This window comes from Parus major, chromosome 19 (genome assembly GCF_001522545.3).
Source record: "Parus major isolate Abel chromosome 19, Parus_major1.1, whole genome shotgun sequence".
Classification (NCBI taxonomy): Eukaryota; Metazoa; Chordata; class Aves; order Passeriformes; family Paridae; genus Parus; species Parus major.
Genome location: NC_031787.1, coordinates 2851807 through 2877265, shown reverse-complemented (window position 1 = coordinate 2877265; position 25459 = coordinate 2851807). Strand labels below are relative to the sequence as shown.

At 48.8% G+C, this 25459-nt stretch overlaps 1 protein-coding gene across 6 annotated transcripts in view; it reads right to left on the bottom strand.

Annotated features, from left to right (window-relative positions):
* CAMKK1 (calcium/calmodulin dependent protein kinase kinase 1) overlaps window positions 1-25459 on the bottom strand; it is a 72205-nt gene that overhangs the window by 14299 nt on the left and 32447 nt on the right. For all 6 annotated transcript variants that reach the window (XM_033518852.1, XM_033518854.1, XM_033518850.1 and 3 more), the window contains 10 exons: window positions 22973-23491; window positions 19094-19141; window positions 17575-17628; window positions 10856-10907; window positions 10183-10316; window positions 9550-9586; window positions 7791-7812; window positions 5841-5929; window positions 1037-1236; window positions 417-470 (listed from right to left, as the gene is read on the bottom strand). In XM_033518852.1, the coding sequence (XP_033374743.1) occupies window positions 417-470; window positions 1037-1236; window positions 5841-5929; window positions 7791-7812; window positions 9550-9586; window positions 10183-10316; window positions 10856-10907; window positions 17575-17628; window positions 19094-19141; window positions 22973-23413 (1131 nt within the window). In that variant the 5' untranslated portion in view covers window positions 23414-23491. The remainder of the gene's footprint in view (window positions 1-416; window positions 471-1036; window positions 1237-5840; window positions 5930-7790; window positions 7813-9549; window positions 9587-10182; window positions 10317-10855; window positions 10908-17574; window positions 17629-19093; window positions 19142-22972; window positions 23492-25459) is intronic.

Below are 25459 nucleotides of genomic sequence, written 5' to 3'. Positions count from 1 at the left end.
AGGCAGCACTGGAGAGCTGTCTCTGCCAAACTGGACCCCCCATCAGTCCTAACTCAGCCTTGGCAGACAGAGATTTCTGTAATCAGGTTCCAGAAACGCTGCAGTAGTTTGGGATCAATCCTACCCCTCTATCCACGCTCTGGCTCATTTCTAAATGCAGGCAAATGTGGATAAACCCCCCACAAACTGCTGCAGGTGCTGCTCTGGCTTTGTGGCACAAACAATGGCTCCACATTCAGGGCCCAATGCTGGAAATGATCCTTTCCACAGATCACAGCATCAGCCCCTTCTGATCTGCAGGGGGATTTTTGAGCTTAGGTCTTTGTCTCTAATATCTGCCTTTATTTGGAAAGGAAAGAGCCAAAAGCCAGGCAGACAGTGCAGTGCAGGGCTCCAGCAGCTGAAAGGCAGCTTACCTTCCCATAAACAAAGCAGTACAGGGTGATTCCCATGGCCCACACATCCAGTGCCTGAAAAAGCAAGAAGAGAGAGTAAAGGAGAGGCAACACAGATGATCTGAGTATTTTCTCACCAGTTCAGAAAACACTATTTGAATGGATTTAACATTTTCTACGTCATTTTGAAGCTGGGCTCCTAAGGGAAACTCTTGCACAGCTGAGGAATGAGGGCTGTGCTGGGCCAAGCATTGCTGTGACCAGCAAGCAGCCCCTTCTTACAGGAAATTACACTATTCAGGGCTGAACCTCAAGGGTTTTCCTGATGAAAAAAATCCCTATTAGACCCTACCCCTTCCAAGGAATCAAGATATGACCTTGGTGCTCAGCAGCCCCCTGTGCCTCTTGATTGTTTTGGAAGGGAATCCTCCTTTCCCTTTGGGCAGGGAAAGGGCTCTGGCATGTGTCTGCCCACTGCACAGGACAACCCATGTGAGCTGAGCCTGGACTGGAGAGAATCAGAGCTCCAGTTTTTCTAAATGACAGCCCCAATTTGTGCCACAGTCAGGGTGCAGGTGTGGCACTGCCCTTTGTGCCGTGCCTGGGGGTCCCAGAGACTCCAGCTGTGAGCACAGACCCACCTTTCCACTGAAACTTTTGCCAGTCTGTGAGATGGCCTCTGGTGCCATGAAGGCTGGTGTCCCTGCAGTGCTGGAAAGTTGGGCATCATTCCCTTCAAACTGATTGCTGACACCAAAATCAGCGATTTTGACGTGGCCGTCGTCTCCTAAGAGCAGGTTGGAAGGTTTGATGTCCCGGTGGATGATCTTCTGGTAGTGCACTGAAAAACACCCAAAAAAGGGAGCAGGGTCAGCCATGGCAGCCAAGACACCCAGGGGAAACCTTTCCAGGAGGTGAAAATAAAGGTGCAAGGCTCAGGCACCGCATTCCCAGCACTGGAAACAATAAAAACCACCCCTCTTGTGCAATATTGCAGTTGAAAGACATTTCCAGGCCAACAGAGCGAAGCAGGGAGCTGTAGGAAAGTGGCTGATTTCTCAGGAACTTGGAGAACTTGAAAAATTAAAAAAACCCACCAACTTTCAGAACATGAAATGACCCCAAAAGCAGAACTGTAGAAAACCCAGGAGACTCTACTGAAGGAGGAGGAGGAGATTCTCTAATCCTGCCCTCCCCAGAGGACCAGGACTCCCTGGCCTCCATCCTCCCCTGGCTCCAACCACTGTTTTCACATTTCCTTCTTGCAGAGCATGTTTGTTTTTACACCTCCCCATGAGCACTTTTCATATCTCCTAGGAAATACACATTGGGTGGAGGAAAATGCTGATCTAACCCTTTCCTGCTTTACAAACCTGACCAACACACTGCCACAAAGGCAGCCTGCCCTGTGGAGCATCCCACTTTGTGCTTTAGGACCAAGAATGAACAAACTTCATTTAACTTTCTGCTCTCTTCAAGCCAACTTTCCAGCAGACCATGCCTGGGGAGGGGAAATCACACTTGCAGATGTTTTTTTTTAAGGAAGTCCCTCTCCTCAGTTTAAAGCACTGTTGGGGGATGCTATCCTTGGCACAGTAAAGAGCTGCTCTGGAGATCCAGCAGACAAAAACTTGCTTGAGAGCACCAGTACTTCCATCTTCTTCCAGATGTGCACCAACTGCATGGCCAGGCTGTAATGGGAGGCAGTTAATGCTGTAACAGCCTGCCTAGACAGGATAAACACCAAAACCCTGCAACAACAGTAATTAGGAGGAGACATCTGCTCAGCAGCAGAGCTGGTGGCAAGCTTACATTTCATTATGGTAATATAAGGAGAGGAAATAAGAGTGAGGGGGGAAGAGAAGTTTTCTTTCAAGAGATGATGAGCTGCCTTTCAGGCAGGTGTCTGCTGTCATGCCTGATACCACAGGGCTAAGATTCCCAAAATCTCTAAAAAAACCCCAAAACAAGTATGGACCACATAAATAAATCCCTGGAGCTTGTTCTGTGAAAATTAACAAAAGCAAGTACTCCAGGCTTTTTATTGTTTCTTCCTTGTAGGCAAGTAAAAAAACACAAACAAAATAAACCACAAACCATTTTCTCTATCATATAAAACTGTGTATTTTGTAAAACACATTCCCTACCTCTGCACCATCTAATGAAAGCTGAGGAACACTGTGAGCTGTTTTCCAGCTGCCACGTGTTTCCTCAGTGCCCATTTCTGCTGGTCCCCAGCAGGTCTGGACACTGCTGACTGCTGGGCACAGAAACAAAGAACAAAGAGATTAGAAACACATCCTTTGCAAAAATCAATGCCATCAAACAATGGCTCATTTGGCCAATGAATATTTGAGTTTTCAGGTGAGAATGCTGCTCAAATTCAAGCCCATATGAAAAAACTGCCCAAAAACTGCCTAAAAACTTCCTGAAAATCTGGCTTTTTGTTTTGTTTTGTTTCCTCAGTACAATATGTTTGAACTGAGTTGGTAATAGCAGCAAGCTGTGCTCCAGTAGATGGGACTGGAGAAAAGGGCAGATTTTGGGGAAGTTCTCTGCTGCTGGGCTGACTCCTAGCTGTTCCCTCCTATGTGGGTCTCCACAGTTCTCCCTTTGCCTCCCTGCCTCTTAGCAAAGCTGAGCACACCACATCATTCCTTTCTGCTCAGTCCCTCAGCTGCCCTTGGTGGGAGGAAACAGCTGTTTCACAAACACTCCTCATTCTAGATCCCACAGACTTTCCCCTTCCCTCAGGGGCAAATGCCTGGGAACTGTCTGCCAACAAATCCACTAACAGGGAGTGAAGACCCAGAGGAAGCACAGATAGAAGGGGTAAAAAGAGATCTTGCTCCTTACTCCTTTTGGAAAAGGTGTTTTTCACTGCATTCCTTTCTGGGAATCTTGGAGACCCAGCAGATTAACACAAAATTTGCTGAAAGCTCATTTAAAAATTATACATATAAAACTTTGCAATGCACTGACACATCCTGCTATTTACTGAGGCCACTGCTGAATTCTGCTTGATTAAAACCAGAATCCCATTCCCATTCAAGGGCTAAAGCAATCCATATGGTGCTACTGCAGAGTCTGCTTAGTATTACTCTCACATTGCCCCTGTAGCAAAGAAATGATTTAACACCCTCCCAAGGAAACTGCTGCACCACCAGACAGAGCTCAAAACAGATCAAAACTCATCCTCAGTGCTCTGCTGAGGAAGGGCTGGAGGACAGGGCTGTCCAAGGGGAGCAGCCCCATCCCATGCTCAGCTCATGGCATCAGGGGGAGGATCCCAGCTGTGATGCTGTCAGCTCTCTCCACTGTTCTGCTGCTCTCTTGCTACACCCATGAAGCCTCTGCCACTTGGCTAAGTTGCTTAAACCCAAGTTTTGCACCTCAGTGCTACCCAGAGCAGCTCAGCTTCCCTCTGTGCTCCATCCTCAGCTGAGCACAGGCTGTGCTGTGGGCCCTCCAAACTTCCCCCACAGCCAGAGCTCCTGCAGAAGGCCTCCACCCCAGGCAAACTCCATGAAAAAATCAGTGAGAGCAGTCCCCAAAGACACACAGACATGCCACCACCTGTGATTTAAAAGGTGATTTAAAACGTCTCCCAGCACCTTGGCTTCTGCAGCCCCTTCCTGCTCACCATTAACACCTTTCAGGCTCCAACTGGAATCCAGTTTACAACTTCTAACCTGATGAAATCCACCCAACAATGCTGCATTTGCTGCTGTGAGCTTCAAGCAGCTGCATGGTTATTGAGCCTCCCAAATTACACAACAATTATGGATGCTTACATTAAAATTACCTTGCAATCTCTGGATTGCCTGGCAACACTTTTCCTTCAACATGCACAAATGGTGCACTTTTCCTCTTAATTATAAAATAATTGCCATGCATTTACCCAGCAGTTCAGAGAGAACACCATTTTTAACTTTCATTTGCTAATAAAATAAGTGGTTACTCAATGGTCCAAAATAAAGCATCCTATTGTTCCTGTTGCTGAGAGTGCTTGGGCATTCTATAATTTATTGTTGAATTTCACTCCCTTTGCTTAAGACTACCCACACTTTGCTGGGCTTTTTTTTTTTTTTTCTCCAATCTATGAAACTCAAAGTTTCCTCTGAGCAGGAACTGTTCCTGCAGCAGCATCCAGCACAGCAGAGCCTGGATCTCCCAGCTGAGGCACACAGGCTCTGCTGCAATCTGAATGCTAATGGGAACATAAAAAGCTGCAACTTCATCCTTCAAGCTCTACTCAAAGACAGTCTTGAGATTCCTATTCATATATTAATTTCTACCAATTTTCTGGGGTGACCTGACTAATTTTGCAGCACCTGGAAGCTTCTGGACTGTCAGACTTGCTTTTATTCCCTGCTGGTTTCAGACAAAAAATGAGGTGGTGCTGCATTTCAATGTGGAGAGACCCTGCAAACCATGTTCCTCTGACTCAGCAAGGCCCAGCATGCTCAGAGAACTTGTTCTCTGTCAGTGGTTGAAGCCAAGTGAGTAAATCCTTCTGGTTTAAACTGGCTACCTGATTATTTTGTTTCCTACCCATTAGTTATTGTGTTTTTAGAGACAAAAAAGATTCATTTCCTGTCCAGCACTTCCCTGACATGTAGGATTTTATAAGCCTCTGCCACAGCACTCCTTTCCAGGATAATTTTCCAGTCTTAAGAGCTTTGGTCCTATCTCTGTACCTAAGATATTCCAGGACCATCCTGGTCATCACAGGTTTGTGTGAGCAGGGACATGTCAATGACAGTGGGGCCAGAAAAATCCCTGCTAGATTCACAGGCCTATGGTGGCCTCCCTGTACTCTGCAGAACAGGCACTCAGCAGTGAATCTGGCCTCAGCCACAGAGGGACAAGATGTCACCAAAGGAGGTGACAATAATCAAACAAAGAGGAACTCTGCTCTGGAGTCTGGGCAGAGCCTGGGAACTTGATCCACCACCTCCCTGGGAGGGCACAGAGTGACAGGGAGTCACCCAGATGGATTCTGCAAAGGGGGTGGGCAAGAACAGACATCCTCCCTGTGCTGCTCACCAGTTCTGCCACGGCCAGTGCTTGCCCTGCTAAGCTAGAGACAGGGATTTGTTCCAGCTGAAGCTGACTGAATCCATGACACTGCAAACACCCTTTTTCTGCCTCTGCTACTGCCTTCAAAGACAGCCTCCAAAAAGAAATAAATGGAAGAAAAAAGATAAGAATAAATAAGAAGAATAAAAAATAAATAGATGGAAGGAAAGAATATTTGCCTAATGTCCTTTCTAAGGGTTCTGTGACACTTCCTGGGTAAACCCAAGCTGAGTGGGGCCACCTCCAACAGCAACCCCATCCCAGGCAATCCAAGGGGCCCTCCCTGGCTCATCCAACAGCTTCCCCAGTGTCAAGATGAGCAGGGAGCTGAGGCACACCCTCTGCCAGCTCTGGGGTACTCACAGTACTCGATGCCCAGGACGATGTCTCGGAAGTAGAGCCGAGCCTGCTCCTCGCTGAAGGGCTGCTCACTGGGCACCTCCATCACAGGCCTGTTGGGAAGAGGGACAGCAACTCAGGGCTTTGCAGAAGGGCAGTAACACCCCTTGCTGGAGGAGTTTGTTCTCCACGTCCCAGCACTGAGGACCAGGCTCCCAAAAGGCTCTGGGTGCTGTGGCACAGCAGGGAGGTGTGTCCATTCTTTCTGGACGTGGTGATGCTTTGGTTACTGAGCTTGGCTACTGATGGGTGGCTTTGCATAGCCCCTGAGCCAGCATGAGCCACAGAGCCCTCATCATCATCAGGATTAAGTGCTGATGTCTGCACAAAATGAGTCAAACACTACTCACTGGCAGTCCTAATGGGAGAAGAACAAAGCTGGAGCTGGCCTTTGGCTTCCTGCTAAAGCTGCTCATGGCTGTGAGCACCAGCATTCCCATGAGATCCCAGTCAGCAGTGGGGACAGTGCCTTTTGCTGTGCACTGCATGTCCTGCCTGCTGGGGCTCAGTCCTGATGCAATATCATTGTGCACTGAGCCAGAATCCAGACATGAACCACTGGCTCAGAGGTTAGATGGGAGTATTTTCAGTGTATTGTGCTAAACTGCTTCAAAAACCTATTCAGCTGCTCAGGGTTCAGCCCTGAACAGCCAAGGTTACCTGGTCAGCTTCTCCTCTCCTTTTCTTTGAATGCTGCCACTGCTGAGGGATGCACAGTCTCCTCTAAAAGCCCCTCTTCTGCCTGTGCCTGCTGAAAGCTGAGGGCAAAGAGGCTGTAAGAGCTAGTCAGAGTCTCCTGCTCCCCCATGGATGAATAGCTGGAGATAAAGACTTCACTGCCCTGAGGGCTAATCCTGCCTGTGCTCAGCAGCTCGGCTTTGCATTTGGGCACACATCCTCTGACTGGAGCTGGATTTGAGTGAGTGCTCCTGGGACACCATCCTGGCAAGCCAAACCCTGGCAGAGAACAGCCCATTGCCAAAACCAGGCTCTGTGGCTCTTCCCACAGCAAACCCTTTCTGCAGCATTTCCCTCTTCTCCCTTGCTGCTCATTTGATTGATGACCTTCATCTCCCATTTGCATTTTTCTGCCACTGCCTTCCCTCCCTCTTTTATGCACATTTTCCTGTTGCTAAAACCAGGGAGAAATAATGTGAGAGCAGGGCTGGCAGAGCCACTAATGGAGTCTAATTGCCTCCTGCCAGAGGCAGCCAGGCTGCACTTGGATGAGCCACAGGTTCCCCAGCCCCAGCTATTTACAGCAGCTCCCTCTCCTACAGGACAGGCATCAGCCTGATCACCAGGGAGACTGGAGAGCCTCTTGCCAGCAGCTTGTTCATGGGGCCAGAGAGAAAAATAACCCCTCTGAGAATCTCCTCCATCCTGGGCACAGAAATCATCGCCTCACTGGGACTGCAGAGCTGCAGAATCAGTGCAGGTGCAGCAAAGAGCAGCAAGGAAGCTCTTACCACCTTATCCCTTTTTCTACTATGCAAAAGAAATGTGCCAACACAACACCTCCTATGAAAGGTTAGTGCTGAGGGAAAAATAAGGCAGCAGGTGGCAAATAAATCTTGATGCAACCACACACCCCTTGTGTCAGAGGAAGCCACAACGTGGCTGGAACCCAGCAGAATATTCCTATTCAAACCTTTTCTTCCAGGAACCTGATGAGGAATTTTCATAGAATTTGTTTTCCAGATCAGAGTCTGGCACCAGGGCATGTCCTCCCAGCCCATTTCTATTCACCACATCATTCCAGGCTGTAGAAGTGGAAAGGCAACTACAGCTGGGTTTTTCCTCCCCTGCAGACAGGGTTTGCCCCACTGGACATATCAAACCTCCATTTCACATGGGAACCTGATGATGAACACCAAAATTTTCAACAGAAGGGATCCCAGGAGGGCTACTTACCCTTTCCTCATGAGGTCAAACACTGCAAGAAAAGGAAATAAACCATGAATGAATGAGAAGAGCAGCCTGGGTTTATTTGTTATTCATCACCTACAAAAACACATCCATTCCCATACCTGCAAAATCAATTTATCTCCACTCATTTCTCTTCCCTCACCTGTGACAAGGACACCAGAGGATGCAAAATGAAAATATTCATCTCTTCAGCACAGACAAATATCCCCTCTCCTGCCAGCTCTGTACAGGGAGACAGCGGGTGCTAATTTATCAACCGCGGTGCCGCCGCTCTGGGTGTCAGCCCTCGTTGATTTGAGCCCCGTTGTATCTCCAAGGGAGGGTGTTTGGTGTGATATTCCTACTAAATTGCTGATAGGGAAGGAGATGCTGTAAGAACATGCTGCTCCATTTCTGCTGTGTCAATCAGCAGCACAGCTACAGCTTTGTCAGAGCCAAACACTCGCTGGCGGGAGCGACTGAAGAGGATTTACTGGTGTGAGTTGAGGATTGCAGAGCACATGAGTTTGTGTGTCTGATTAGGAGGTTGGGGAAAAGTGTTTTTCTGATCCTGCTCTGCAAACAGGAGATGGATCTGCTTTTATCTAGAATAGGAGAGCTCTTTCCCCATGAATTATATAGGGATTTCTTGCACCTCTCAAAAAATCTGAGCAGATCCCCTCCCCAAAGCAGTGTGGGATCCTCTGAAGGAACAAACACAATGGGGCAGCCTGAATTGGCTCATGTTGCCCTTCAGGCTGAAGAATCTGCAGCTTGTGGAAGCATTTCACTATTCAACCACTCTCCACGTTGCTCAGTGCCTGTTGACATCCCATCCCATCCCATCCCATCCCATCCCATCCCATCCCATCCCATCCCATCCCATCCCTCACAGCAGTGAATCCCCACCTGTCCTGCTGCTGTTGCTGCTATTTCTCCACAGGTAGAGCTTGGTTTAGGTTTGGGTTTTTTCCCCTCTGCAGCTTTCTACCTCATCTCTCCCCTTTCCTCCAATCCCCAGGAGTTCAGGCCTTCAAACAGCAGCCTCAGTCACCCTCCCCACCACGAGTGCCATCACTTTGAGATGCTGCCAGATGCCACTGGGGCTTCAGCCCAGAGGGAAAAGTGGCCTTTCAAAGGCAAATTGCTTCATTTGCTAGGCAGAGTCCTCCTTCAGGGTAGTTTCAAAAGTGTCCCATAATTATTTCATGAGGAGCAGTCTTTGAACCTGCTTCATCAGGAAACAGTTTGGGGAAGCAGAGATGGAAAAGGGTCAGTCATCCCCTCCTCTGGCCTATCTCAGAGGGCACCTCAGGGCCTCCCAGGCCTGTCCCTCAATGTTTCACCCAAATGGGGGTTAGGAGTCACAGGGAGCACCCCCAGACAAGACTGGAGTGACACTATCCACAGCCTACAGAAGTTTCACAGCAGGAGGACAAGGAAACCACCCCCTGCAGCCTTCTCTCCCCTCCTGGCTCTGGAATCAGCTCTACAGAGGGGAGAGCAGAGCAGCTCTCAGGTCTTTTTAGTGTCCCCAGGGCAAAGAGATGTGCACAGCTGTACTGACACAAGGTTGCCTTACCCTACTGCACGGGGCCTTTCCATCCCAGCTGCATTTACAGGCGTTTTAACTTGGCAGAAAAAAAATAAGTCTGCTGAAGTTGGCACAAGTTTCCTCCCGTATTGACCCCGAGTCCTGGTACGTGTCACTTGCATCACTAGGCCTAAGCCCAGATGGTTCTGTTAGCTTATGAGACTCACATACCCATGTACAAGTTGTCCTCTGCAGGATCATCAAGGACCTAAGAGATCACAAAGAAGTAAGGGGAAAGAGGGGAAAAAAAGTGAAAAACAGCAGGAAAAAATATATATTTTTTTTAAGCAAGTAACACTCCCAGTATACTGTGCTGAGCTGCAGAACACTGAGAACAATTTAGGCTAATATTTACAGAGTCCTGCAGAGAGTGGGGTTCTGGAGGACAGATTTTCCTGTCTCCAGAAAAATCTGGGCTTCTGCCTATATTTGGGAAAACAGCCTACCAATAAAGGCACTGCTTGTCCTAAACTGACCTCAGTCAATAATGAAAATGGCACTGAAATCTTGCACTTGTGCACCTTCCCAGGCTTGTCTGCACACAAGTTCCAGTGATCAAAGCTCACTGCTATTTCTACCAGCACAGTGAGCTGCCTTCTCCTGGGCACCAGCCCAGAGTGCAGGGTGAGCGTGCAGCTTGTCCTCCACAGTCAGTAAGACTTTGCTTGGAATCACCAGCCTCAATTTCTGAACATCTATTTTAAACCAATTCTGGCTGAAGTAGGAGCAGCTGAAGAAAAATCCTCTTGTTGCAATACAAACCAGACTTTTTTCAGCATAGCTTAAGGTGGAGAAGCAGCTCACCTCTATCAGCTTAACGATATTGATGTGGTCCAGCTTCTTCAGGATGGCTATTTCCTGATAGACTCTGTCCAGGGGTGCCATGGGTTTGGGCTGGTCTCCAGAGGATGCTTTTGACCCTCTGGGAGGAGGCCGACCTGCAAGTGTGACAGCACAGTGAGGAATTCCACATTTGGCAGCAGCACCTGCACACAGGATGAGCAGCCCCTGGCCCCTCTGCACACACCCCCAGCTGTTCTGGAAGATCTCATCACCTTGTTCTCATCCCAAAGCTTTGCAGTCTCCCACCTGGAACTGAAATGTCCAAGTCCCATCAGACCAGCTGCTCCCAGCTTCCCAGATAGGTCTGGGGCATCCCAGGTGCTATCCCAGGGGTAGAAGAGACTGAAAGGAGGGGGAATAGCCTGCCTAACTTCCAGTGCTTAATTAGGTGAACATGGAAGAGTCACCACTTCAAAGAGACTCACAAAAATCAGAGCCAGGAATCTCATTACTGAGTTTGTTGAATTTCCCTGTGGCTGTACCTGCCCCCTCACCACCCACTGCACTTTAACCAGCTCCCAGCTACATGGGCAGCTTTCACAGGAGGCCACGTTCTGCAGTCCTTGCAGACAATGTTTCTGCAGAGAGATTTGGCTGAGGACAACAGGCAGAGCTCTAAATGTGAGACACTCACGTGGAAATCCATACTGCTTCAAGAGCTTCTTTTTGGAGAGGACTTTCATAGCCTGGAGGGAGAAGAAAAAGCAGTGTTAAAACTGAACAAGAGCCAAAGAGCTGATTGCTGTGACCTGGGAGTATGCTGGGCATCAGGGCTGCTCCTCAGCCTAGAGAAGGCTCCTGGTTAGTGGTGGCCACAACAGACAGACACTGACCCAGGGTTTCCTGAAAGCACTGCTAACCATTTGTTCCATTCATTTTTATCCCATGAAAAAACTTTGATTTGTTTTCAAATGGGCAAAGAAAAAGGAGCCCAGTTTCTGCATTTGGGGCAGAAACTTGAGGGAAGAGGTGGGTTCCTCTGGCTGACCCACTGTTTTGGAAGATGTTTTGACCATGCTCCATGTCAGAGCCACTTCAAGGCTGCTTCATCTTATGTTTTGTGTTGTCAGGGGGTATTAGAAGGAAACTGAACCCAGGCAGCTGAGGTGTGGGAAGGAGTCAGGGTAATTCTTCCTGCCATCCAGTTGGCATTAGCACAGTGGCAAAAGGCAATCTGAATTTAATCAACAGTCTTTGTGCCTCCATCTGCTCTGTGCATTAATAACCTTTTGGAGGGCCACTCAAACACCCCAAGTGGCCCAGCAGATGAATATTTAATGCAGCTCATGGTACAGTTTGCTTAAGAAAACAACCTGTGCTTCCAGGAGCTGTGATGGTCACTCACTCTTTCCCCTAGTCCAAGCAGTTACTCCTATTAATAAAGCATCCAATATATAATTCACACTGGAGTGATCCCTACAAAATCTAACTAACCAAGGGGTCCTGCAGGACTAATTTTGCATTAGTACCACAGAGGCAGGGTCTCCTGTTTTTAACACATATACCAGGAACACCAAACCCATTCCAGTGAGCTCCTTCCCAAGCTGTTGTTCTTGGCAACGATGGCACCACGTGCCCAAGCATCTCCACTCCCATCAGTGCTCCCACTGCAGCCAGGTTCATGGCTTGCTGAAAGGATTGTTATTTTTGGTACTGATCCAGTGAAATCCTCTGGATTTGCACCCATGTAATTGAGAAGAGACACTGTGCAATGTTTCAATCCCGCCTGACAGCTCCAAACCAACTGTTAGAAATGATGGTGTTGAGAGACAGACTCAGAAGAGCTTATCTTTGACTTAGCACAGCTCTGTGTCCAATACAGGCAGCCAAATGACTCACGGTCTGCTGAAAGAGGATCCAAGATGTGCACAACCACCTCCAAATACGGCCAGGACCAAGCCTGGAGGAATTCCAAGGTTTCCCACTTTTATCTCTCCATAATGAAAATGTATGAGAAAAATCAAAGGAATTGGTACATCCATTTCTCTTTCAACCATTGCCAACCCAGGAGGAGAACGCTCCTCTTGCTCCAATCCCATCTTGAGTCCTTGCTGCCTTCTGGCAAGGAGCTTCAAAAAGAAGGACAAAATAGAAGATGCGATTTGCTGAGGAAAGCTCCCAAGTTTGGGAGCCTGGGGGCCTCAGCCTGAGGAACAGAACCATCACCACCAGCCCTGCCCACATCAGGACAGTCCTTCCCAGGAGAAGCTGCAGGGAGCAGGAAGGCACAAAAAGGAGCAATAGCTGAGACAAGGGAAGATCTCAGGGACAGAAATGGAGGGAACAGGAGCTGCTGCTGTCACCCAAACTGCTTGAAGGGCAAGGGGGGTTACTGCATCACAGGTGAGCTGACTGCAAACCACCACTGCTGCTGGGAAGGAAGCACCAGGATATGCTTATACCAGTTTTGAAGCACCAGTATCTGCTACTGCACAGGCAGGGCTGGGTCAGAAGAGAGGACCAGTCCCACTGCACTGACAAACTCAAACAGGGACCAAAAGCAAAGTTCATCATGCAACAGGCCAGAACCACTTAATTATCACAAGAGCAGAGAGGAGGGCACGTGGCTGTGAAGCCTCACTTTAATTACAGTCAGCTGGCAGGACCAGGCTTCTCCTGAATTGTGGCTGCTGAAGTGGGAGCATCTCAGGGATGCTTCAGCAAACCTCTCCTTCCGGGCTCACATGCACGACAGAGCCAAAGACATTTGTACTCACAGGCAGAGCTAATTACCCAGATAATGCCTTTCTGATAAAGAACCAGCTCAGAGCCAAGCTGAGGGATTTTCCCTTTGCACAGGCAAGTGTTGCTTCAGCCTTCTCAGGAAAAGAGGGAGCCTGGAGATTTCCTCCACACATCCTCTTCCCAACGATTCCCATGTGGACACGGGTCTTGACATTTCCCTTTGAGAAACAGCAGGAACAGTGTGCTTTTCTCTGATGTATGTTTATTATCTATGTTTACTGCTCTCTCTCCCTATCAGCCTTACAGCTGGAAGCCACAGGGAAGCTGCCTAAGGGAAAGGAGATTCCAGGCTCATGGAGAGGAGGAATGCCTGTGACACAGCAGCTCTCACAACAGCGAGACCACAAGCTGTGGGAAATGACAACAGCAAAATGGCCATTAGTTTTGGGAGGGAAGGGTGACAAAATGATTGAGCCAAGTGAACTTATCACCTGTCCTTGGTGATGCTCTCACAGTGCTTAGAAAGTGATTTGCTAAGGCAGAGACTTGTACTGCAAGGGCAGAAGCCTGTGCACAGTCCCTACCTACAGCTCCCAGGGGAGTGGGATGCTGCTCAAAGGTCCCTACAAACCACCTAAATCCTCTACCAGTGCATGTGGGAATGCTGAACAGACCAGAGAGCATTTCCAGCTCTTCCTCACCTGTCCTGCCTAACAACATCCCTCAGTCAAAGCAGCTGAGAGGAAAGCTCTGCTAGGAAAGAGGAGTGTTATAAACTGACAGAAAATCCTAAATCAGACAGGCTTAGCTGCCATGGCCTTAAAATCCTGCTCCTGTGTTTGTCACCTTTTTTCCCATCAGCAGAATTCCATCATCAGGCTGTGCCCCATCCAGGCCGTGCCAGCAGAGCAGGGATGCTGTCCTGGAGCTCTCCAGCTGCTTCCCGAGGATCCTGCTGTTACCCCGGGTGACCCAGCCCCTGACAAGCCCTCAGCTGAACAGCACGAGGTGTCAGAGTCAGCCAGAGATCCCTTCCCTGCTCCCCTCCACTCCAGAGTGCAGCTGGCAGCGGTTCAGCAGCTGTTATGTGAGCAAGAGGATGAGAAACACGGGAGCTGTGCCTTCCCTTTCCGCCTGGATGGCAACCAAAGAGGATTCTCCAGGGGCTGGAAAGTTCAAGGCTTGCTGCTGGCCACCTTCTCAGCAGCAGCCCTTTGTCCAGCCACTCCTCTCATAAACTTGGAAGGAATTTCTCCCCATCACTGAGACTTGGTAGGAAACAGCCCTCTGTGCAAAGACTGTTAGGTACAAACAGAGGCAGAGAGCACAATCACACAAATCTCGTTTCTTAGGAAACAAGATTAAAAAAGGAGGATGAAAAAAAGAAAAATCCACTGACAACCTAAATGCTATTGCTTTATTCCAGCAGTAGCATAACAAATGCCCATCATAACCACTTTTCTTTGCAAGCTGATTTAGAGATTGAAAATAGGAGGAAGATATGGCCTGAGGCATCAAAGAATCAAATTCCATCAGCACAATGATTCCAATCTAGATCTCTGCTTGGACACATTTGCCTTTGCTTTTTATTTGCTGCTATTTCACAGAACTTGGCCTTTGGTTTTTCCCCATGTCATCGTCAAAGCATCTCCTTCAAACTGAGACACCAAAACCTTTCCAGTGTAAAGGGTTCCTTGGCAGAGCCCCACAGGAGCTGCTGTAACAGCTTTGTGTGGCCCAGGAGCAGCAGAGTCCTCCAGCTCTGCATTCCAGTGGGGTCTCCTCCTTGGAGGGAGCACTGGGTCACTTATCTGGTGCAGAAATTCCAGTTTCCATGGTCTGACACATTCCCTGAATCCACTGATGTGAGCCAGGACACTTCACAGCCCTCCCAGGCACTGTGGCTGCTCACAGCAACCAAGGGCAAAGCTCTTAGAAGCACTCCCTCATCTTTAATGGAAGGTAAAAAACCCACAAAGTAAACACAACCCATCTACATTTTTTCCCAAATGTGGTGATTGAATTTATTTTCTTGAGATTTTTTCCTAATTCTAGGCCAGATCTAAAACTCATTAAAGAAGCAGCAATCTTTCCTTTTGCTTTGACAGGAGCTGTATTCAGTCCTTGCTCTCTATAAACTCTGCTTTTGCATTGCAAAGGGTCCCACACCTCTGCAGGAATCAGAAGCCACACCCAAATAATTATTTTTTTTCTTATTTCATTACAATTTCAGTCCTAGTTACTGCAGCTTAAAGACAATAAAGAAAGCAGCAACAATTAATTCTTACTGCTTTTTACCACTGAGAGAAAAAAACACCATCCAGAGCTAAATCTGGGGGAAAACAAACACTCAGAAAAGGCCCTTCCCAATTGTTAGAATCACAATTGCTTCTATTAAGTGCTGGTAAGAGTCATTAGGTACCCCTGGGGATCGGGGTGCACTGCTGGGGATGGGAAGGATGAGCAGGGCAGGATGGAAGAAGAGCTCAAGGGTCAGGCACACCAGGCAGGAGCAGAGCTAAACAACCACTAGCCAGTGCAATCAGCACTCTGAAGCTTCTCTGGAGCTTTGAAAAGCCTGCCAAGAGAGGAAAAAGGACGTGGGACACAGAGTTCAGAGATCACTGCCTTTCACAGCAGCCTGCCCCCTCCTCTCCCCACAGACACCCAGCACAGCCTCACACAGCAGGCACTGCCCTGGGCCCATCTCTCCATACCAGGATTGCCAGGATCCCAGCTGGGACCCAGCTCAACCCCAAAAGCAGGATGGGGTGAAGCAAAGAGCACATCCCTGCAGTCTGGGGGTCTTTGTGCCCTGCCTGCCTTCAGGTGAGGCTCAAACAGCCCCCAGGCACGGTGTCTCTCCTGGGCTGCAGCTTAGATTCTTCTAATCTTGCTTAGATTAGAAACCAGGATTAAGTGGGGATTAACTAACACACACAGGAGGCTAACCTGCACACAGGCTTTCACTTTTGGTTCGGATTTGACCAGCTAAATCTACATCCACAGGGTTAATCTGCACCCAAAACAGGGACAGGACTGCAGTGGGCAATGCTATCCTGAACCCAGCTCTCCCCTGCTGAGCTCTAACAGATGCCCTGCCCACCACTGGGCAGCTCAGTGGGATTTCCTGAGCAAAAGGGCAGTGCCAAAATGTAAGGATTACAATTTTCAAAGGAAGAGTGTTTTCAGCTGGAAATAAATGTAATTTATGGATGTGATGTGTTTCCACTCTGTGCTAGTGGTGCTGGTGGGACAGATGGATCAGGGAAGCCAGGGCTGGCACCTCTGCAGAACAAACCATCGTGCTGCAGGGCATGGCAGGGAGGATTTGGAGGGCAGCAGAGAAAAGGAGCCATTGGAAAAAGCTCTGGTGCTGCTGTGAATCAGCTTGGAAAGGACAGGAGATGGAAAAAATTGTGGCTCCTTTCCTTGGCCAGCTCCAGGGCACCTTGTCCAGATTTTTGTCTCATCTCTTCCATCCTTCATTTCAAGACATTCCTGCCACAGTTTCATGCCTGCTGGAAGCACAGAAAGGCTAAGGAATACCCACAGGCACACAATTCCCACCTGACCCTTTCACAACCTGGTGTGTCTCTTGTAATAGTCAGGGAGGAAAAACTATCTGGGGAGCAGTGGGGAATGAGCATGGTTTTTGTTCCACAGCACATTCTTACCCCTCTTTGTCCCAAAGCCAGCAGGGACAAGCAGCAGCACACAGGACTGCCTGGGTGCCCTGATGGGTCCATTTTCATGCATTTTTCACATGCAGGAGCAGCAGCAGGACACTCTCACCAAATGCAGCATGGAGCAGCAGCTCTGGCAGGGCTGTGTTGGGTTGAGGTTTAACAGCACTGCAACCACACAGCTCTGCTCAGCAGATTCCTGCCCTGGGAGCCATCAGAAACTGCTGGAAGCTCTTCCCAGAAGCCTCCAGGCAGAGCCACACATAGCAAGGAAGTTTTCCTTCCTTCCAGCTCCTGCTCTCAGACTGAAGAAAACAAGCCACACGGCAAGCCCAGGGACATGAGCACATCTGCAGGCAGATTTTGCAGGAATTCCAGTTGGGATGGCTGGGATTTAGCTGCCTCTGAAAGGGGAGGCACAGAGCAGGAGCCTTCCGCATAAGCGGCCTTTTGGAATAGGAAACTCTCCAACTCGAGAGATTAAACCCCAAGATTTGCCTTTTGTCTTGCACCCTACACCTCCTGCCCTGACAGAGAGCCTTGTTCAGTGTCCCCCAGGCATCCCCCAAGGGGGGTAAGATGCAGGGAGCCTGGCACTGCCCAGCCACACCACAATGTACAGCATTTTTCTGAGAAACGCCCCCATTTCCTTACAAAACACGCCTGCTCCTTCCAGGCCAGGCTTCCAATGCACAGCAGGTGCTGAATACCACCACCCACATGCCTCTAATTTCAGGTGACCTGCTTCATAGCTAGAAAATGCCAAGGCAAATCAGCAGCATGCTTCTGCAGCCTGCCTGTGCCTTACATAAGGCGCCCACCCCGTCCCCTCCCGAGTGCAGCGGCTCCGTGCCCAGCAGGAGCTTCAGCTCCTTGCAAGCCACCCAAATCAGAAATGCTCATGCTGAAAGCAGCCAGGTAGAGAGGACCCAGCTCTCAGGGGAGGAAGAGCAGCAGCAAAGAGGAGCAGAGACACACTTACATAATACTTGTCATCGTTCTCGTTGTAGGCCAGTTTCACGACACCGTAGGAACCCTAAAAATAAACAGGAATTGCACAGTCAGTTCAGCAGCTTCACCTCATCTTCTCACTGCTCAAGGCTGGATAAAAAACAGCTCCCAAGGCCCCAGACCATGCTGACCCCTGAGCAGTCTGCAGGTGATGTGACCCTGCAAGGTTGTGTTTTGGGAGCTCTGTTGGAGCCAAGGGGTCCTGGAGGATTATTGATGTCTGGAGGAGTTGAGTATTAGCCCATCACCTCCTGCCCTGAGCCAAAGCCACCATGTGTGTCTGAACTCAGACAGGGGTGGGGAACTGAGAGAAAAATTTGCAAGCAGATTTTTTTTGGTGCAAATTTGGAAATTCTGCACAAATACCTTTCCTGTTCCACCAACCTGCCCAGGCAGATGCAGACCTGGGCTGCTGCTGGATCCACAGCTCCAGAGACAGCCTGAAGCCAAGCCAGAGCCTTCAAAATATTTCTCCTGACTTCACTGAGAGTTGAAATATGGTTCTGGTCTCAGAGGAGACTAACAAGCCAAGTGGCTGACCCAGAAGCACAGCAGACCCTTTACCAACCTCACAGTGCCCATCTGCTTGCTGTGACCCACAGAGATGGAGGCAGGGACAAATCCACCTGAGAGAAGGTTTCACACTCTCCTTAAATCTTAACAAAGTCTGAAGTGGGTCTGAAGCTGTGTGAGATTTGGGATGGCATCTGCTGTGCCAGCAGTGGTACCTCCATTCTTACTCCCTGCCTGCCAGCAGCCAAATGCACAGCCCACGGCACAGATGGTGGGGGTGCCATCCCACAGCCTGAGGCCTCTTGTTTTGGAGGCATTTGGGCTAATTAAACTTCTGGTGAAGGTCTCTGCAGCTCAGGGTGCAGCCTCTTCTGGCTGCAATGCTCCAGCTGCAGAGGCAGACACAGCTTCCAGACAGCACCACTGCTTGTGGACCCATCTGCAACAGTGGCATGTGGCCAAATGTGCAGGTGTGTGAGCTGCTCACCAGCCCAGACCTCTGAATAACTTCACAGGAATCTCTTTTGAATCATTCTGCAGCTTTTACACATGCACTAGAATTAAACAAGCACTTCACGTGACGTAAAAATTTTAATTAGTCCTGATGGGGATCAAACCTCTGCCCTGATCATCTTTTTGGGTTTTTTATTCTTTGTTCTGTTGTATTAATGTATCAAAGGCCCTTAGTGTTACATTTGGCAAGCAAACACCTTGAAAAGGAGCCAGCTTAATCACCTTCTCAGGGAGGAAAAATAAATTTAGATTTCAAAGGAAGTAACTCCATTGTGACCTTGAACAAAACTTGCTCAAACTAATAAGGGAAAAAAAAGCCCAAAACAATCAAAAAATCCCCTCAAACCAAACACAACTTGCAAGGAGTCTTGGCCAGTGGGGTCCCCTGGGCTGGCACAGCCTTTCCACCCCTACTCACATGTGTGACAGAGGCTGGTGTGACCAAGATGAGCCCCAGTACATACCTTCCCTATTTCACTCTGCAGCTTGTACTGGTTTAATTGCACACAGTCCTGCAGATCAAAAGGAGAACATAATTAGAGTATTGGTAAAGGAAATGACTGAGTTTGAATCAGGTTCAAGTAGCAGCAGAGTGCTAAATAATTAAAGACTTAATCTTACTTAAACTGGTGTGTGTTACACTATAAGCACTGCTATTTTTTTATTTTTTTGGACAACCCAAGACAAAACAATTATGGGCTAAATTCTGATTCCAATTGTGCTGGAGTAAAACCACCCCAATTCCCCCACATTGCCCCAGGTTAAGCCCAGGGGGCCTGCCAGCAGCCCCTGGCTTGTTTACATTAACTTTCTATACCTGACTGGGCTCAGAACCACTCAGATAATTCCTGGTGGGAAGCACCATCACCTCAGCTTCTGCTGTGCTTCCAGCACTTGAGCTGAACACAGCAGAAATCAGATTATAGGTGCTTTCTACATTTTTTTCCCTCTTGCTGAAAAGACCATAATTCACTGCTGAAGTGACTCCTGCCACGTGTTGCTGCAGACTGCAAGGGTTGTTATTCTGTATTTTGATTCTCCTGCAGGAAGTGGGATAATTGTCCTATTCCTTTATCAGAGAAAAACACCTATTTCTGGGCCAAGTGTTTCTTTAAGATAACATCGTACAATTCTCCTGATTTCATCATGCCAATGCATTTGCAACTGCTGATAAATACAAACAGAGCAAGAACCTTAATGAGATCCTTTAATGAAAAACTGTCACCAAATTAGACTGAGCCAGTTCAAGTGTGCAATAATTGTTTCACCTTAAAAAACAAGATGCCCTCTGTGTTAACATGTCCAAGGTATTAGTCAAGAGAGGAAGGGGAGGGGGGGAATCATTGCCACAGAAAACAAAAATTGGTCAAAAATCACAAAGCACAGGGCAGTCCAGGCCCTTTCACAGATCCAAGACCTGCTGTTGTAGATGGGACAAGCTCTGTCAGTCACACAGGGACAAGATGCCCATGTACAAACATCTTCAGAGAGTCCTTCCCTGGTACATACAAACACCAGGGCATCACCTGGGCAGCAAAGCTTTTAGCAGCCTCAGGAAAATCCTCCTGCCTTGCTGCCAGCACTGAGCAGGAGCTGGGAATGTCACATCAGCAAAGTGGGCCTCAACTCTGGGGCCTGTGCCTCAGCTCTGCAGCTTTCTGTACCCTTAATAGCTTCAGTTTAATCACTTCTGTGCCACAGCTAAAGCCATTCCCTTGTCAGGGCAGGGCATTGATAGGCAGCAAGGCAGCAGAAATCCCATCAGGCACTCCCACCAGGGAAGGCAGCACTGAAAGAACCTTCCAGGCCATAGGCCATGCATAATTTAAGAAAGGAGAGGAACAAACAGGGAACTTTTTAAATTGCAGATCAATTTTTTGATAGAGAAATGACGGATGAGGTTAATTAAGAACACACAGTAATGCTGTTGGGAGAGGAGAACACGTTACTTCTCTCGCAGAGTTAAAACTGCAGACCCAGACTTGTCAGCAGTGGCTGCCAACTCTTTGTCCAAGGGCAGTTGGCTAATTGGTGTCTCTGGGAATAGTCTTTGTGCTAGACAGCAAGCCCCAGCCCTGCCAGCCCAGGAGCTACCACCTGCCTAAATAACAAATCCAAAGCCCTGCTCGGAAGGCAGGGGTCTGTGGAACAGGTCCCAGTGACAGGACAGCCCCAATTCACTGCCTGCTGCTGTCACTTGATAAATCCTCCCTCAGGCTCAGCTTCAGCTCTTGGCCCTCTTGATCCCTGAACAGAAGTTTTCCTCCCTGTGAACAAATATTAAACCAGCATTAAAAAGCTCAGCAGTGTCTCTCTGAGAGGACACAATGTTCTTCCATAATTCATCAGTGAAAGCAGAGCATCCAGCTCTGCCGTATGCCCATACTCTGCCTCCACATAGCACATCTCTCCATCCTTTCTCCAGATCAGTGCAGGATGCAGCATCAATGGCAGCAGGCACTGAGCTGCCACCCTGCTGGAGAGGGAGGCAGACTCAGTCTGAGATGGCTATCAGCACAGGAGGAAATTGTGACATGCAGCTGTGCCATCCACCCCTGCTCCTGACAGACAGCACCTGCTCATGGCTACTGATAAAGCCTGAATGCTCCTGAACTTCATCTCCAGCTTTGCACAGACTGGAACTGCCCCAGGCAGGGGCCACGAGCTGGAGCAATGGATGTTCTGCACTGAAAGGCACTGACTGAGGATGCCAGAAACCCAAACCAAGGGGAAAGAACCAACTCCAAAATAGCTTTAAGCAGGTGAGAGGCACTGACTGGAATACAAATGTGTCCCTATAATGTGGGAAGGAGCAGCAGAGCTCGTGAGAGGACCTCTGTGAGGCCAAGCACCCACCTCAGAATGTTCCCAGCTCGTCCAGGCTCCCTTCCCACTCTTAGCAGAGCCTCATTAATATGAATGCTGGTTTCCAACTAGCACAGCTCTGCTGCACAGCTGGGCTGCACCACAGCAGGGCTCTCTCAGTGATATCAAAGTGACCATGGAAAAGGCAGCACTGTGTAAAGAGCTGCTGCAGGAGCAGGGACACAAGGGCTCCACATCTGCATTTCAAACTAAGCATTTCCCACCCCCAGGCAGTAACCCTTGCTGCTCAGGATGCAGATGCTGTGGAAGAAGATGGAGTACTTTGAATTTGCTTGCAGATGGGAATGTGCCAGTCACACTTGACTGCAGTTATGTTGAAAGATTTCAGAAAAGCCTGACTCCTGGCACAGTCACAGCACTGCAGGATGGGAGAGCTGGCACTCAAGTCACGTCCTGCTTCCAAGAACTGGCTCCTTTCCCTCCCTGCCTCCCTTATTAAAGCATATGGCTGCTGTCAAAAAAGCTGCAGTCTCTGCACTGCACCTTCTGCATGAATCCTCTTATCAGCTGGGGATGCAGCACCCATCCCACAGCTGGTGTGACCTGCACAGCTCCCCAGAGGACAACAGCTTTGGTGTGCACCACCATTCTCTCAGATGTGCAAGGGGAACACCCACTTCTCAAAAGGGAAACACCAAGCCACACAGATGTTAAGCTCCAGGTCCCTTGGACTCACACTGGCAGAAGTTTAAACGGCAGGGATTTGGGTCCCTGTGTTGCTGCAGGCATCTAGGTCATGACAGTGGGCAGAGCCCCTCTGCTCCCCACATCCAGCACTGGGAACTGCAACTATCAAGACACTCGACCCCTGACAGCATGTCACAGCTCCTCCAGGGCAGGTCTGGACCAGGAGAGCAGCTGCACAACCACCACAGCCACCCAGACACTCCTCTGAAGGAGAGCAGGGTCACGGCCTTCCCTTACCGCTGCTGTTACAAATGATTTAAAGAGAAAAGAAAACCCTGACAGGAGCCAGGCATTTAAGCTCTTTATAAAATTAAATCATGCTTTCAATTATGGTAAAACACAATAGCAGATACATAATCTCCAGAAGTTTAAATCCATAAAATACCATCAGCAAAGCTGCTGTGACTGGTGAATTCCCAAAGGGCACCTACAGCAGGGACACGAGAGCAAAGCCATTTGGCCACAGCCCTTTCTCTGAATAACCTGAAAGACTTCCTGCGTGCTACCATGGCACAGGGGTCATGGTCCCTTAACAAGACTATCCCAGGTAGGAGAGGGCTGAAGGAGCCAAATGTCAGAGCCAGGGCTATACCCAGCAGAGCTCTCCAGTTCCAAGCTAATATGATCCCTGGTTCCAGGGATGTTTTCCCTCCCTTAGAAATAGCAGTGCTTTCAGATCTACTCCTCCAGAAGACTGAAGGCTCCTGTTGCCACCAGAGAAAGACTCACCTTACCCCAAACACCTCAGCTGTAGGGGAGAACATGCCTACCTCAGAGTCTGATATGGAGACCCGATTGGACTCTATCGTTGGTCTCCTGATTATACGTGGTGATGGCCCCGTGGCATAAGGACCACAACCTGGAGTGCTGCTAGAAGCCAAATAACCTCCTGATGATCTTTCCTGAAGGGACAGCTTCCTACTTGATAGGCCAGGTCTAGTTAGAGGTCTTTTGGGAACGTGCCTCAAGTGAGCATCTTCTGACTGTTGGGAAGGCAGAAGTTCATTGATTCCCATGTCACTGCTGACTCCATTTCTTTGGATGTCCTTTATGTTATCAGAAAAGACTGTGTCATTTTCTTCAGGGTTGTCTTCACCATTTTGGTCACTTCTGTCTGGGACAACAGACACATCTATGGCTGCCACCCTCTCCACCAGTTCAGTCTGTGTGTCCATGCCTCCACCCAGGACATTTGCTGGAGAGTCCCCCATGGCTGTGTCCAGCAAGTTTGGTCTCAGATGGTCACTCAGAGAGCAGTGATGTTAGTGCTCAAAGGCTCCATGAAATACCTGAAAGGAATCACAAACCAAGGTAATGTGAATAATAATGTTCACTCAACACAAATGTAACTGAACAGTCATCTCTGGCTTCTTCCAGCATGCAAGAAAGTGAAGGCAAAACACTGGCAGGCTGTAAACAAGGTACATGCACTCAGAATGAAAGGCAGACCCAGGCATTGAGCTAGACAGGAAAGAGATAAAAATGAGATTTTATCTGGTGTGTAACAAGTGACACAGCTAAAGAGAACTTCTCCCTCTGTAGCCAGACCTACAGCCAACCAGGACTTACAGTACTGGAAGAAGCATCCCAACAGCTGAAGGCCAAAGGTCAAACTTTCAACCTCTCAAATTCTTATTTATAGGATACAAGAGATTCTGGCATGTACTCAAACCCAACAGGTACAACAACAACTCCACAGCCATTTAGGGCTCCCCAGTAGTCTCTCTGCTGCCCTGTAGGGCCTCAGAGAGTGTCACAGAACAGCCAAGCCCAGTGACTTCCACACTGCCATTTGCAACATGGTCAGCAAGCAGGATTTAAAAGCAAATCCAGTTCCAGGGTCACCCCTGGCCCTACACAGTTGCAGCCTGTGTGCAAGCACAAGTTCTTGCTGCCCACTGTGTATAAAAGCTATAGTGAGTTGCAAATCAACAATGCTTAATGATTAAAGTGGGATGGGAATCAGCTTTTCCTCGGGAGAAGACCTACAGAACAACAAAAGTGCAATACAAAGCTAAAACTGCTGCATAAAATCTGCTGTTTCCTGGATGCTAATTTCAGTCTCAATTTAAAACAGATTTTAGCCTTCCCAGCACAGTGCAGAGCAGGAAATGATCCTCTGCAGCACATGGCTGTCAACACTTAATCACCTCTGAAGATGCAGCTATCATTTCATCCCTCTGCCCAGCTTCTGGGGATAGTGGGGGAATACAGGAGCACAGCATCCTGTCCTGCCTCCACTGAATTCCAGAGTAGGCTTAACCCTGAAATATTGCAACCTGTGGTTCTCTGTATTCAAAGCAGGCTGTGCATAAAACCCCTGCAAGCCAGGTGATATTTGCATTTACATTTCATTTACATGGGGATAGGGCTTGAGTGAGTCCAGAGAGCCCCATCCAGCCCCAGCCTGGGAACACACACAACCCTTGTCAAGGAGCACAGGCTGAGCTGGGCTCAAAGCTGCCCAGCAATGCTCAGTTAAACACATTACAGTGAGCTCTGCTGCACAGGGATGTGTTCCTGAGGCCCCCATGGCAGCCAAGCTCAAGCCTTTTATATCAATGAGAAAACCAGATGAAGATCTTGACTGGAGGCTTCACCCCAGGTCATGTGCCAATCCTAGGGATACATACCAGGCACTTGGGGTCGCTGAAAGGGAATATCCAAATCTAAGATATCCCTCTCCACATCCCACTGTTCACCTTCTTTCCCCTTCCTGTCTTTTCTGCAGGTTTGCTTGAAAGAAATTTGACAGAAGTGTCATTCACTCAACACAGTGATGAAATAGTGAGATCAGCTTTAAAAGCTTCTATTAAAACTATATTTAAACACATCAATCCCAAAGCACAAATCCCCTTTGGAGCCAGGGATCAGGCACTAGGGGTGTCTCCCAGCAGTGAGGGAGGGGTGTGGGGCTCAGCCCAGCACACACTGCAGTGGTCCCACAAACCCAGGGGCAAAGCAGCACGAGCCTCCCCTCTGCCAGACCTCCCTGCTCTCCAAAGCCCCAAACCCAGGCTGCAAACCACCAAGCCAGCACTGACCCTTCAAAACTGGGAAGCCCACCAAGGATTTGCTGTCTGCAAAATGCTTTTGTGAAGTTTGGAAAGCTTCTGAGCTAAACAAGGAGCATCAGGCCAGGGCAACTGCAAGTCTGTAGTCACCCCACTTCCTCTGCAGAGGCATTCCCAGAAAACTCCAGAGCCTAAGGAGCAGCACATTTCCCAGGGACACACATGGGATGCCAGCATGCTTGG